Here is a 12,181-nt window from a genome sequence, read left to right on the forward strand (position 1 = left end):
GTCAAACTACGACTTTGGGAGGAGGCTGTAAACAAGTCAAATAACCGCGACTAAACACCTGTGGACATCTGCCTGAGTTACACGGTGCTACCTGAAACCAGTCGATGGTGCAGCAGTTGACAAGGGCAGGGAACTTCCTGAGGCGGTTCCGGAAGGCGTCTCCGATGGGGCTCATGGCCAGCACCACGTGCAGCTGGTTGCGGCAGCGGTCGATGAACATGTTGAAAAGCGCCACGGGGCTCCCGTCGGTCTGCTTGGTTTTGTCCCGCTGGCGATCTAACTGCCGCATCTTCTCACAGATCTCTTGCTTCTCGTCTAAGGCGAAGAGGTTTGGAACCTCCCCGGCGTTCAGCAGGTTGTTCACGTCCTCTAGGAAGGTCTCTTGCTTAATCTGGGTGTCTGTGAACAGGAAGACGCCCTGCATGTCGCCCTCTGCACACTTCCGTAAGATCGCTTTTAGGTCTTCCCGCCACTCGTTGTTGCCGTAGCCCTTGGAGATCTCCACGTGGAAAACGGCATAGTCGCACATGTGGGCGGCCAGCCGGGTGACCGACTGCCTCCCACTGCCCCCCACACCCACCAGCAGGGCGTGGCTGCGGGGCTGCTTCAGGATGCGGGAGATCCTGCTGATGTGCTCGATGGCGAACCGGAATAGGACGAGGTTCATGGGCTTCTTGCTCATGTTGTTGTACTCCTCCAGGTGGGCCTCCACCGTCAGCCGCAGGGCGTCCACGTTCGCCACCTCCCTGTAGTTGGTGTCTTCCCGCTTGGGGTCGTGGAAATCACAGAACATTAAGCTCCTCAAGTCATCTTCTTGGACCACGCCGTCACCATCAAAATCCAAATGTTTAAAGAGCTCATGGAAATCTTCATACATGCGGCTTTTCAAAATTTCTTGAATGTAGCTGACAAGCCAATTTCTGTCTGAATTATCCAGCAGGCGATCGTAGTACACCCGAAGGACCTGGATAGTTTCAAAAAGTTATTTTAGGGATGAATGAAAGTTACGAAATAACAACACTGTCAGAAGATGTCTATAGGTTTGGTTAAAAGCTCAGTCAAACAGTCAAGACTGGCTTGAATTAAGTTCATTTTAAATATCAATTTTGACCACACCGACTTGGAATAATAAATAGTCACATTTACCCATCAGCTAAAAAAAGATCACTGAGGTCACATAGATACGAGGAAAATGGGGGCTACAAGAAGGCCAGGGACCACTTCTGCTTGTCACTTGGATGTGGTCACAGAGCTGGACACCGGTGTCCAGGGGTTGCCGCCTCATTCCTGATGACAACCCATCTATAATGGTAAATCAGTAGATGTGATTTGTTTTAAGTACATTTTCTAGTAAAAAAGGAGCTGTCTTGGATTAAGGGGGAGTTGTTTCTCTGTGTGTTAATTACTTTTGCTGGAAATCCTTGCCGAGGGTAATCTACCACATGAAGTGTCCGTTAGGTGCACATATTGGGACGGCAGAGTACCCAGGCTTGCTCCATACTGGGACTACTTCCTCAGAGTGGTACCAGCATGCCAGGCTTACACTCTGGATTGAACTGTGCCCCCATCTCCAAATTCATACAAAATGTGAATTTAAAAAACAGTGAGTGCTTACATTTTTAAAAGGTCACAATAAAGGGACCCCCTCACTTGAAGCACACTCAGCCCGTCACTCCTACCATTTTCTGAAGCAGTTCTGGAGTCCTCTTTCATGAGCACCTTTAGTTGTGCAATCACAGCTGCTTTAATGTCCAGAGCTGATTCCAAACGTTGACCTTTCACAATCATGATCATTTTCTCTGTGGGGAGGAGCCCGAGGCCCACAGTGCCAGACGCAATGACTAGGGAGGATGAGGATGCGCCATAAATGTTTTTACAGCCTGCCTGGGCTTCAGACAGCGCTTGGCAGCAGCAGTCCCTGAATTTCTGATCAGCCCTCATAAAGACAACTCACCAAAGAAGATGCCAGAACTGCTTCCGAAACTGGCGAGGAAGAGGGATTGGTGTGTCGGAAGCAAGGGGCAGCGTTCCGAGCAGGATTACCGGCCACGTGTCTTTTACTGTAATACTTTTCATTTAAACACTCAGCCCGTATTTTGGTCACACCTCGTGTGCTGAAGTCCTGACCTTCAATCTGACCCTGACGGTATTTGGAGAGAGTGTCCTTGGGCTGGTGATGAAGAAGTGACATCAGAGACTGGCCCCTGGTGTGACAGCACTAGTGTCTCCAGCACGCGCTCTCTTTGAGCCCCCTTTCCTCTCTGCCTCTCACAAACACTGATGCCACCTTGAGTTTTGACTTTTGATGTCCAGAATGGTGAGAAAATGAATCTCGACAGTTAAGGCCGGGCCTCAGCATTCTGTCCTGACTTTCCAAGCAGACAAATCCTCATGTGATACAGCAGTGCAGGCCTTGGTCAGCAAGACGGCGCGTCCTGACTGGGAATTTGGGAAAATCGCTCAGACTGTTTGCATCAGCTGTCGCCTAGCAAGTGGCAGTGAAAATATCTACTTTGCGAATCTCATAGGTTTGTGCCAAAACGCTTTAGAACCAAAATGTGCGATCATGGTAAACCACCCTGGTGTCAGGCTGACGGTACTGCCGCAGAATCATGGTTTAGCCGACACATCACTGGTTTAATATCACTGTTCCTTTCCTAACAATGGTGGCTGAAAAGGCAAACGGTGTGACCTAACGCTCTTGCAAACCTCAGCCAGGTCAACAGCTGTTTATGGGACAATCTAGTTTCCAATCTGAGCCAACGGCCACTGATTTGGACGGAGGTGGGGAAGACTTCAGACAGCACTCCCATGAGAAGGGGATGGAACGAAGCCAAGCCTGCATAATCAGGATCATTACCTGACATGGATCTAGACTGTTTCTATCTCAGGGTGAGCTCGCAAGACCCTCAGGCAGAGTGTCTCAGAGATGGTCATCATGCCTGCGGAGGGTCATCCGAGGCACTTCCTGAAATGAGACCCCAGGCCCCTGGTGGGCTCACTACCAGAGACAGTGCCCGGGATGCCAGGGCTTCCCTGCTCCTTAAGCCTGCCTCCTTTTCCTTACATGAGGTGCACACTCTCAAGGCTGTGATTCCAGGAGGTTTCGCACATTTGTGACCCTCGTTAGCACCACGGGCGTGGAGCTACTGAAGGTTCCCCGCACCTCTGCAGCCCCCGCCTGTTCACATCCTGTGTTCCCGACCCTCCCTCACCCACAGGGACCAGCTCTCTATCACTACTGCCCATGTTTTAGGTTTTTATTCTTTTGTTTTTTTCTTTCTTTCTTTTTTATCGGTACTAGGGATCAAACTCATGACTGCCTGCTTGCAAGGCAGGCGCTTATGCCGCTGGGCTAAATCCCCAGCCCCGGTTTTCATTCTTTTTGACACAGGGTCTCACTATGTAACCCATGCTGGCCTTGCATTGTCAGTGATCCTCCTGCCTCAGCCCCGAGTTCTGGGATCACAGGTGTGCACCACCAGGTCTGACACTTTACACATTTTTAAAAGTTAACATGTAAAACTTCCTACTGTAAATCTAGATATCTACCAAGGATGTAATTTCTGCTACCCTTATATTATAATTTATGCTTTTAGTTTCATGTCGAGTTATTAACTGCAGATTTTTAAACTAAAGGTAAAATTTGTCTCATATAAAATTTGTCCTTTTATTTTCAGCGTTGGAGATCAAATCTGGGCCTGGTACATGCTTGGTAAATATATCCTTGGGCCAAAATTCACTCTTAATGTGTATGCTTCAGCCAGACATGGTATTGCACTCCTGTAATCTGAGCATTTAGGAGGCTGAGGCAGGAGGATCATTGCAAGTTTGAGACCAGCCTGGCTACAAAGTGAGCCCAAGGCCAGCCTGAATTGCATAGTGAGACCCTGTCTCAAAAAGACAAAAATAAAATAAAGTGTATGCTTTAATGACTTTTAGAACAGTCACAAAATTGTGGCACTGTCAATCATGATCTAATTCCAGCACTTTCCATCACTCCCAGACATCCTCATGACCCCCTCCCGCCAGCCCTAGTAACACGCTCCTTCTGGACTTCCATACATGTGGGACCACACGTGATTTCTTTTAGCAAAGCGCCCCCAGGTTCGTCTATGACAGAGGACACATCACACCCCATATTTGGGCTGACAAGCTCTGCGGTGTGTTCCTGCAACCCTCATCTCTGCTCCTGTCCATCATCCCCTCTCCTGTCCCCTTCACCAGCTGGCACGGTGGGCTTCATGCCGGCATCCCACTGGCCTTCACGACATCGAACAGCCTCATGCATCCTAACAAAGTGAACTGCTGAATCCTTCTTTTGCCCTAGTCGTTGGTACCGTAAATGTCTGTTCTCTGCATCATCACACTGCAATAACGGGGACTGTTACCTCGTGAACCCACAGGCGCTTCATCACGTCCTTGGTCTCCGCCGTCTCCGGTCTGGACAGGCACACCCCCTGAATGACGCGGGAGAAATCCCGCAGGTTGAACAGATAGTGAGATTTGGCGGGCGTGGGCAAGAGGTTCTTCATGGCATCTTTATATAGCGTCATCGTGCCATTTACAATTTGTGTGGTCAGATCTAGAAATTCATCTGGAAATTTATAACTAAAGAAAAAATTAGAAATGCGGAATTATATTACATAAATGATACACAGTGTGACCAAACCGATGGCTAAATCAACCAAACTGATGTACAAACGTCTCATTTCTTGTTGAAATGATAGATTCTGACTGCTGCAGAAGCTGCTCCCCACTTGAGGCCTTGGGCCGAGCCGAGGGCCCTGTGGACTGAGCAGGATTGGTCCAGAGAATCCAAACCCACTCAAACCAGGACCAGACGCACCAGCCCACGCATGCATCCCTGAACCTAAACCCAGAGTCCATGAGCACTTCCCAGCTCTTCCACCCAGCTGTCTACACATAAAATCAATTAAAGAACACTGGAGAAGTGGGTATTTTCAAGGAAAAAGAAAAAAATCAAATTACATCACATTAAGCTGGTGGTGCATGTCTGTCTTCCCAGCACTCAGGAGGCTGAGGCAGGAGGATCGTTGTAAGTTCAAGACCAGCCAGGGCTACAAAGTGAGCTCAAGGTGAGCCTGAAGTGCATAGTGAGACCCTGTCTCAAAAAGCCACACTCATTAAAAAAATTACATCACACAGCAGAAAAAGAGAAAGAGGAGTGAAAGTGTGGGGCAGGGGGGGAGGGTGAGGGGTGCTGGGGTGGAGAGACAAGGAGAGAACATCCCGGGAAGGCTGGCTGTGCCTAGCGTCTAGCCTGACGGGCGTCAGTGTGCACAGGGCAGGGTAGGGGATGGGGTTCTCCTGAGCTGGGAGGAGCTCCGGGGTCACCCTGCTCAGGTCGGGCCTGGTCACCCTCAGCTCTCAGAGCACGGCTCCTGGAGGACGCCAAGGTCGTGTGTGGACTTGTCACCACTCCCCAGCAGTGACTGCTCAGTCACTGTGTGCTCCGCTCCACACCGGCAGGGGAGGTGGGGAGGAGACATGGCGGTGGTTCCCTCTCCCTGGCTGGGGACACCTTCCAGGAATCCGACCCTGGGAGACCGCTCATGTGAACATGGTTCCAAGAGACTTTACCCCTTGCAACAGAAAAGCTCGCAGACCTGAGTGACTCACCAGATCTGTAAGTGCCAGTTCAGGATCCTGGAGAAGATGGCAAACATGGACTTGTCGCTGAATTCATTGATGGTTATGATATTGAAATGTCTCATGTACCGAGGGGTTACTGGGTTCCGGCCACCGCCTAAGCATTAGAAAGGATGACCCGTAAGGTGTGGTCAGAATGGGCCAGTGCAATAGCGCTAATCCCTTACTGCCTTTAAAAGAGTTTGAGAGAAGTTAAAAATCACGACACACAGAGTTCAAAGCGACCAACTGTCTGATGTCAAAACTACTTTCTCCTCAAACTCAAAATGTGGCTTTTCCTGCTTGCATTGTCTGAATGAACTCAACTAACTGGACATAATAATTTTTTACAAGGATAATTTTGTTTCTGGAGTCAAACCTATGTTGGGAAGACCTTACATATTTATTATTTATTCTGGTACCAGGAATCAAACTCATAACCTCGAGCTTGCCAGGCAGGCTCTGTGTAATGGACATAATCTTGAGTAAGGTTTATGTTGACGAAGGAGATCACACCGCACAGAAAGAGGCCCTGCCCATGGTTAGTATAGAGATGAGGCCTCACACAGCGTTACCATAACCTGCCTGACCCTTAGTATCCTCCCGCGTCATTGAGGTTCACCCTGACACTGGAGGATCACTTCGATTTCCTCCACTGTGGGCGTGACTTGAGCCTCATTCCCCCAGCACCAGTCTCTACAGTAAATTCAGCTACTTTGCTGGTTGCCCGCAGTTTTCAAAATTGGGGGATCATCTCATTTTCATAAATTTGTTTTCGAATATGAGGCTTTAGGTAAGCAAGCAAAAATGTAACATATTTTAAGAGACATCGTCTTCAAAGTGTACAAGGCTGGGACCATAGCTCAGTGTACTCAGCATGTGCTTTACATGCACCAAAAACAAAATTAAAAATATAATAAAATATAACATATGGACATATGATGATCATCTTTTAAAGGAGATTCTATTGTGAAACCTTTGGTAAAAAGGGCTTCAGGAGTGTGTGGGATCTTTAGTACATATTTTGTAAAACGATACAGGTGCATGTTCGATGTTTAAAGGCAGATGACTGTAGTTTGTTTCTGTCACTGAATCGTACCATCCCATTTCTGAAAATACACAGAGTGTGTGGCAGCCAATCCTTGCACCTAGGAGTCACGGGCTCAGCCCATCAAACCAGCCACAGGTGTCTGTGACTTTGTAAGCTGAGGTTCAGCATTGATTCACCTGGACGGTTGGAAAGGTGCTGAGAGCTGGGGACAGAATGCTGAGAGGTCACCCTCCCCAGTCCCTCTCCACTGCCTCCTCCTGGAGGACGTTCGGGGTAGTGGCTCTTCTAGAAAATGAGTCTCAGGGGACGGCCGCCCAGCGATGTGGTCTGTTCTCCTGTCCAGCGCCCGAGCAGGGAGAAGTGGGCATGGGAGTAACAGTGACTGGCTGGGGCAGAGCTCCTGCAGCCTGGGAGCCACTTAACCTTTTATTTAGAAAAAGAAAAAGGAAATAAAGAAGGTCAAGATGGACCAGGGAGAGTGTGAGGACAATTACTGACCAGGGGCAAACTGTCCATGTGAAAGGTCAACTGAAGGTCAGGGTTTGGGGACAAGTACCAGGGGGACCCCTGCAGTACAGCATGTTCAGAGAAGAAAAATGTTAAAGTAGAATACAGACGTTCAAACTTAAAGTGTACCACTCGGAGTTCCGATCCTCTTTTTTGTTGTACAGTTTATAGAGCCTCACTGTCTTTTTTTGGGTACACTTGAGTATACAGTGCTGCGATTTCTGCTGACTGTACCACACTGCCTTGTAGATTTATGTTCTGTTCTGCATCACAGCGCTGCAGGTAGGAGTGAAGCAGACAGAGGCAAAGCCAGCGACTCGGAGTCTCTCTGACCGTGTCTCTGTTCCGACTGTGTAATGTACACACCCATGCACACTTGCTGGCTTAGTGACCAGTCCTCCTCCCGGCCTGGTCACAGGTGCTCACTCAGTCACCAGGTGAGGGAGTCTGCACCGACTTGAGGTCAGGACGAGAAGGGCTCAAGAGCTCTGCGTCCTTGAGTCACGTCACTTTAGACATCAGCAGAAGGCTTTTAGCCCCCCTGAAGTGTCCTCTGAATCTATACACTTCTCAGTGGACAAGGAGGAGGATATTTAAGGGCTCTTTTTGCCATTTCTCTCATGGAGTGCCTTAGCAGCCAGTCTAAACTCAGGGCCAGACGGCAATGGGACTTAATGGACCTGGATGGGGAGAGGGGTCTCTGAAACCAGGTTACTCTACACGGTTGAAGCTTTAAACCAAAGGAGAAGAGCCGCCCTGGGGTGATGGAGGTATCTGGGTTCTTGGAATGCAGGGGTGGGAAACAGCAAGCCACTTCCCGAAAGTGGGAGAGAACGGGTTAGGAAATGATCCAACCAGGGCCGCCCCCTTCACAGAGTCACCACTGTGATGCGTGAGGTCGGGGGGCACATAGTAAACGTGCACACACTAAACACAGCGACTCAGGGTCCAGTGAGGTTTCTCTTCTCCCAGTTACGTATTTAGAGACAGTCAGAGTGATCTTCTATCTTAAAAGTCACAGACTCAGAGCACGCACCTGGAGGCCCCATGGCACACATGATCTGAATGTCCACCAGTTTGATCACAGAGCAGTCTTTGAGGTCGTACCAATTCCAATGGTCCAGCCACTGCCTGAGTAGCTCGATGGGAGGCTGGGCCCCGTAGACCTCCCGAGCGGGCATGTTGACATCATCCACGAACACAACCTGAAACAAAAGGCAGCAGGTGCTGGAAACGTCCACGCCTCGATACAGCCTCCCACGACGAGTCAAACTATCACATTATTTTCTTTTAGCAGAGTATGTACATGGGAAGCAATAGTTTATTTTTCAAGCAAGAATAATATATATTTAGCTTTCATGGACTGGGGAGAAATTTTTCCTATTTCTTGTCCTCTAGGAATAGGAAGACCTCATTACTGATCTTTCTAGGTTACTAGTTTAGGTCTTTTTAATCCTTTTATAGGGGTTCTCAATATACCGCATCTCTTTTTCCTTGTATAATACTGAAATTCACAGAAATGGTGTCTGTAGATAACTGCATCCTTTGAAGTGAGAACTGCATACTTCAAGGAGCAATAGAGATTAAGTGATCTTGTAGCTGAGTTTAAAGGTTAGAAGAGCAACCAGTAAAGATTCTGTTGGGAAAATATGTCAGCAAAAGAGTTAGAAGGATAAATAATACCCCAAAGGAATGATCTACTTTTAATTCAGTGAGTGACTGCTGGTTTTTAACACCTAGGCATCTAGGCAAGCTGGTTACAGGGGTACACATTTATAATTCCAGCTGCTCAAGAGACTATGGCAGCAGGATTGCAAGTCTGAGGTCAGCTGGACAACACAGCAATACCGTGTTTCCAAAAGCACATCCAGTGCACAGAGAACTATAATCAGTGCTGTGGTTTAGATCAAAACTGTGCCCTCACTGTGTGCAGAGATGGGCTAGAAGAAAATGCTAGATCATTGTGGTTCTCTACTGACCCATGGATTATCCTGTTGGTTAGTTTGTAGTTGAGTGTGCTGCTAAGTGACTGGGCCTGATCAGAAGAGGTGGGTGACTGCTATGTGAGCGGGAAGGGCATATTCAGGTCCTTACCTCCTCCCTTTCCCTCTACTTCCTGGATGCCACGGGTTGAGTAACTTCCCTCTGCCAAGCCCTTCACCATGTTGTTTCTGCCTTGGAGCCAACAGACCATGGACTGAACCTACGAACCATGTGCCAAACAACTCGCTCCTCCCAATAAGCTTTAAGCATTGTGTATTTTGTCTCAGTGCTGAGAGTGGAATAATACTACCAGTTGTAGTAAATTTTTAATAAAAACTTGTGATAAACAAAACAAAAAATCCAGTCTCAGTGTGTTTGGTTTCCTTGTTCTAAGGGTAGTAGTGAACGTGCATAGGGCCAGTGTTTTATTACTGATATAGAAGAAGAAAACTATTACCATTATCTTGCCCAGAGGAGGACCGAACACTCCCTTTCTCCTTTTGTCCAGTTTTGACATAATAATATTCTGGGTTTGAGCTGCTGTAGTTTGTGCTGAGAAGTTGATGATCAGAGGTTTGTAGACTTCCTTATGGAGTTGATTTAAAAGAAAATTCTATATAAAAAGAAACAACAAATCAGAGCTGAAATGGTTTTGACATTTCAGAATAAACAGTAAACATCACTGGTGACAAAAACCTCAGATTCAGCCTTTCATGTCATGACATTGCAAAGAGATGGAATCTAAGGAGTGTCTTTCCACTTAAACACCAAGTTACCTTTCCGTAAGTTAGAAGACTTAAATTTATGTAATGGAATTTCAAAATGGAATTCAGTGAAAGCAGATAGCGTTCCAGCCATTCATAATGAGGATGTGTGTCGGGGAATCTCCCCAGGAGCTTTTCAAATACTCTTGCTTCTCCTCACCTAACCCTCTCTCTGTCCCTCAGGAGTTCCCATGAGGGCACATTCCTTCCCTAAGACAGGCCAGCTGGCGAGAAAATCTCGAGCAGATCACAAGTTCTTAATGAGTACTACCCACCATGCACACACATGGATAACAGAGCACAGGTGGAGCGCTTTTTGCCTTTCCAAACCTTCTGCCCAATAACTGCTTCCAGAATTCACTTTTATTGTTTAGAAGATACTGCATTGCTAACCCTAAATATCAGGTGGTCAAACAGTTCAAGTAATTTCCCTTTCCATAACACCATTATGCACGGAACATTATCATAATCGAGCAAGTGAAAGCACACTTGGAAATATTAACTCATTTATCAAGGGGACACTTTTTTCTTGGTATGGGGATCAAACGCGCCACCTTGGGCTTATCAGGCAAGCACTTGAGCCACTGAGCTAAATCCCTGGCCCACATTTTGTTGTTGTTGTTGTTATTTTTTGGTATCAAGGATCAAACTCGTGACCTCATGCTTGCCAGGCAGACACTTATACCACTGAACTAAATCCCCGCCCCCAGCCCACATTTTTAAAAAGGAACATGCATGGTGTTGCTGTTAATAACCGCACACAGTGCCCATGTCAGGAATCCCCAGAGGCAGAACAAGAGAAGCAGGAAGGAGTCACAGGCCGCAGAATTAGGGGTAGCTTTCAAGTCTTCCGCCAGCCCATGAGAGCTGTTTTGAAAATTTTATTTTCTTTTAAATAAAAGGAGCACACTGTAAAATGTGCTCTCTTGAAAATCACCTTTCAGGAGTTTTGTTCACATCTATAAGTACAAAAAAGGAAAAGCAAAGTGCAAAATAAGGACAGAGATATACTTTCATGACTTTTATGATTTAAATAACTATTTTCATGACTACCAAATTTGAATGCAAGCAAGACACGTGTTTGCTGGATGAATGGACAGACAGACAATGGACAGACAGACGGATGGTTGGATGGGTGGATGGATGGGTGGATGGATGGATGGTTGGATGGATGGGTGGATGGGTGGATGGGTGGGTGGATGGGTGGATGGATGGATGGGTGGGTGGATGGATGGATGGGTGGATGGGTGGATGGATCAATGGATGGATGGTTGGTTGGAAGGATAAACAAAACAAGAATGAAAATGAGTCTTTGCACTTGCATAAGTGTTGGCATAGAAAGTTTGGCAGTGAGCATAGAGACCTTTAAAATCAGAACTAAATCTAACTATGGTGTATAAATGGCTATAGAACCAAATCTTGGGGTAATTAATATTTAAAACTAATAAGAGCTGAAACGTAATATTAAAAGTTATTAGCAATAAAATAATGAAATTGGTGGTAAAAAGAACAGGGGATGCCATAGCAGTATCACACCCTCCTACATCTAAGTAGGAGGAAAGTGGGTCACAGGATGGAGACTGTCACTCACACCCCAATAACTTTAAAACCAAATTTACAGAAGATTATAGTCCGGAGAAAACTGCTTTAAAGTAGATTTAAATAATGCTAATAGAATTTTGAATACTTTACACAACCTAGTAAGTCACCAGGGAGAAAATAACACAATATCATATGAATAGATTAAAGAAACATTAAAAACTAAACAAAACTATAAATACAGAAGTATGACTCTTCATGACAATTTACCTGAGATAAATCTTCATAAACGATGCAGATTAACACACAAATACAAAATGCAGCTACATGTTGAGTCTTTTAACATGCAGACATACTTAAAGTACAAAGGATAGGCAGAAATAGATCATATGAATAATAAAACCAAAAGAAAGCAAAAAGAATGTAATTAAACAAGACAACAAATACACTATCATTCGGTGTACTGATCATGTCATATATGTTATAAGACCATTATCAAGTGTTTCCCTAAAGTCAAAGTTGACAAAAATTGATTAAAGATTAATAAAGAAGTACATTTTTATGATTCCTCAAAATTACATAAAATATCATGTTTTCATAGGCTACCATCAGGTAAACTTTATTCTTTAATTTAAATGAAATATCAGTATCTCTTATAATTCTCCCAAGAATAAATTCCACTTGG

At 46.1% G+C, this 12,181-nt stretch overlaps 1 protein-coding gene across 1 annotated transcript in view; it reads right to left on the minus strand.

Annotated features, from left to right (window-relative positions):
* Dnah7 (dynein axonemal heavy chain 7) overlaps window positions 1-12,181 on the minus strand; it is a 239,656-nt gene that overhangs the window by 80,871 nt on the left and 146,604 nt on the right. Inside the window, exons 37-41 of the mRNA XM_023562205.2 lie at window positions 9,651-9,806; window positions 8,247-8,415; window positions 5,644-5,770; window positions 4,392-4,611; window positions 92-964 (exon numbers count right to left, since the gene is read on the minus strand). Of these exons, the coding sequence (XP_023417973.1) occupies window positions 92-964; window positions 4,392-4,611; window positions 5,644-5,770; window positions 8,247-8,415; window positions 9,651-9,806 (1,545 nt within the window). The remainder of the gene's footprint in view (window positions 1-91; window positions 965-4,391; window positions 4,612-5,643; window positions 5,771-8,246; window positions 8,416-9,650; window positions 9,807-12,181) is intronic.

Source organism: Cavia porcellus, unplaced genomic scaffold (assembly GCF_034190915.1).
Source record: "Cavia porcellus strain 051 isolate PalLab524CR breed Dunkin Hartley unplaced genomic scaffold, mCavPor4.1 scaffold_12, whole genome shotgun sequence".
Classification (NCBI taxonomy): Eukaryota; Metazoa; Chordata; class Mammalia; order Rodentia; family Caviidae; genus Cavia; species Cavia porcellus.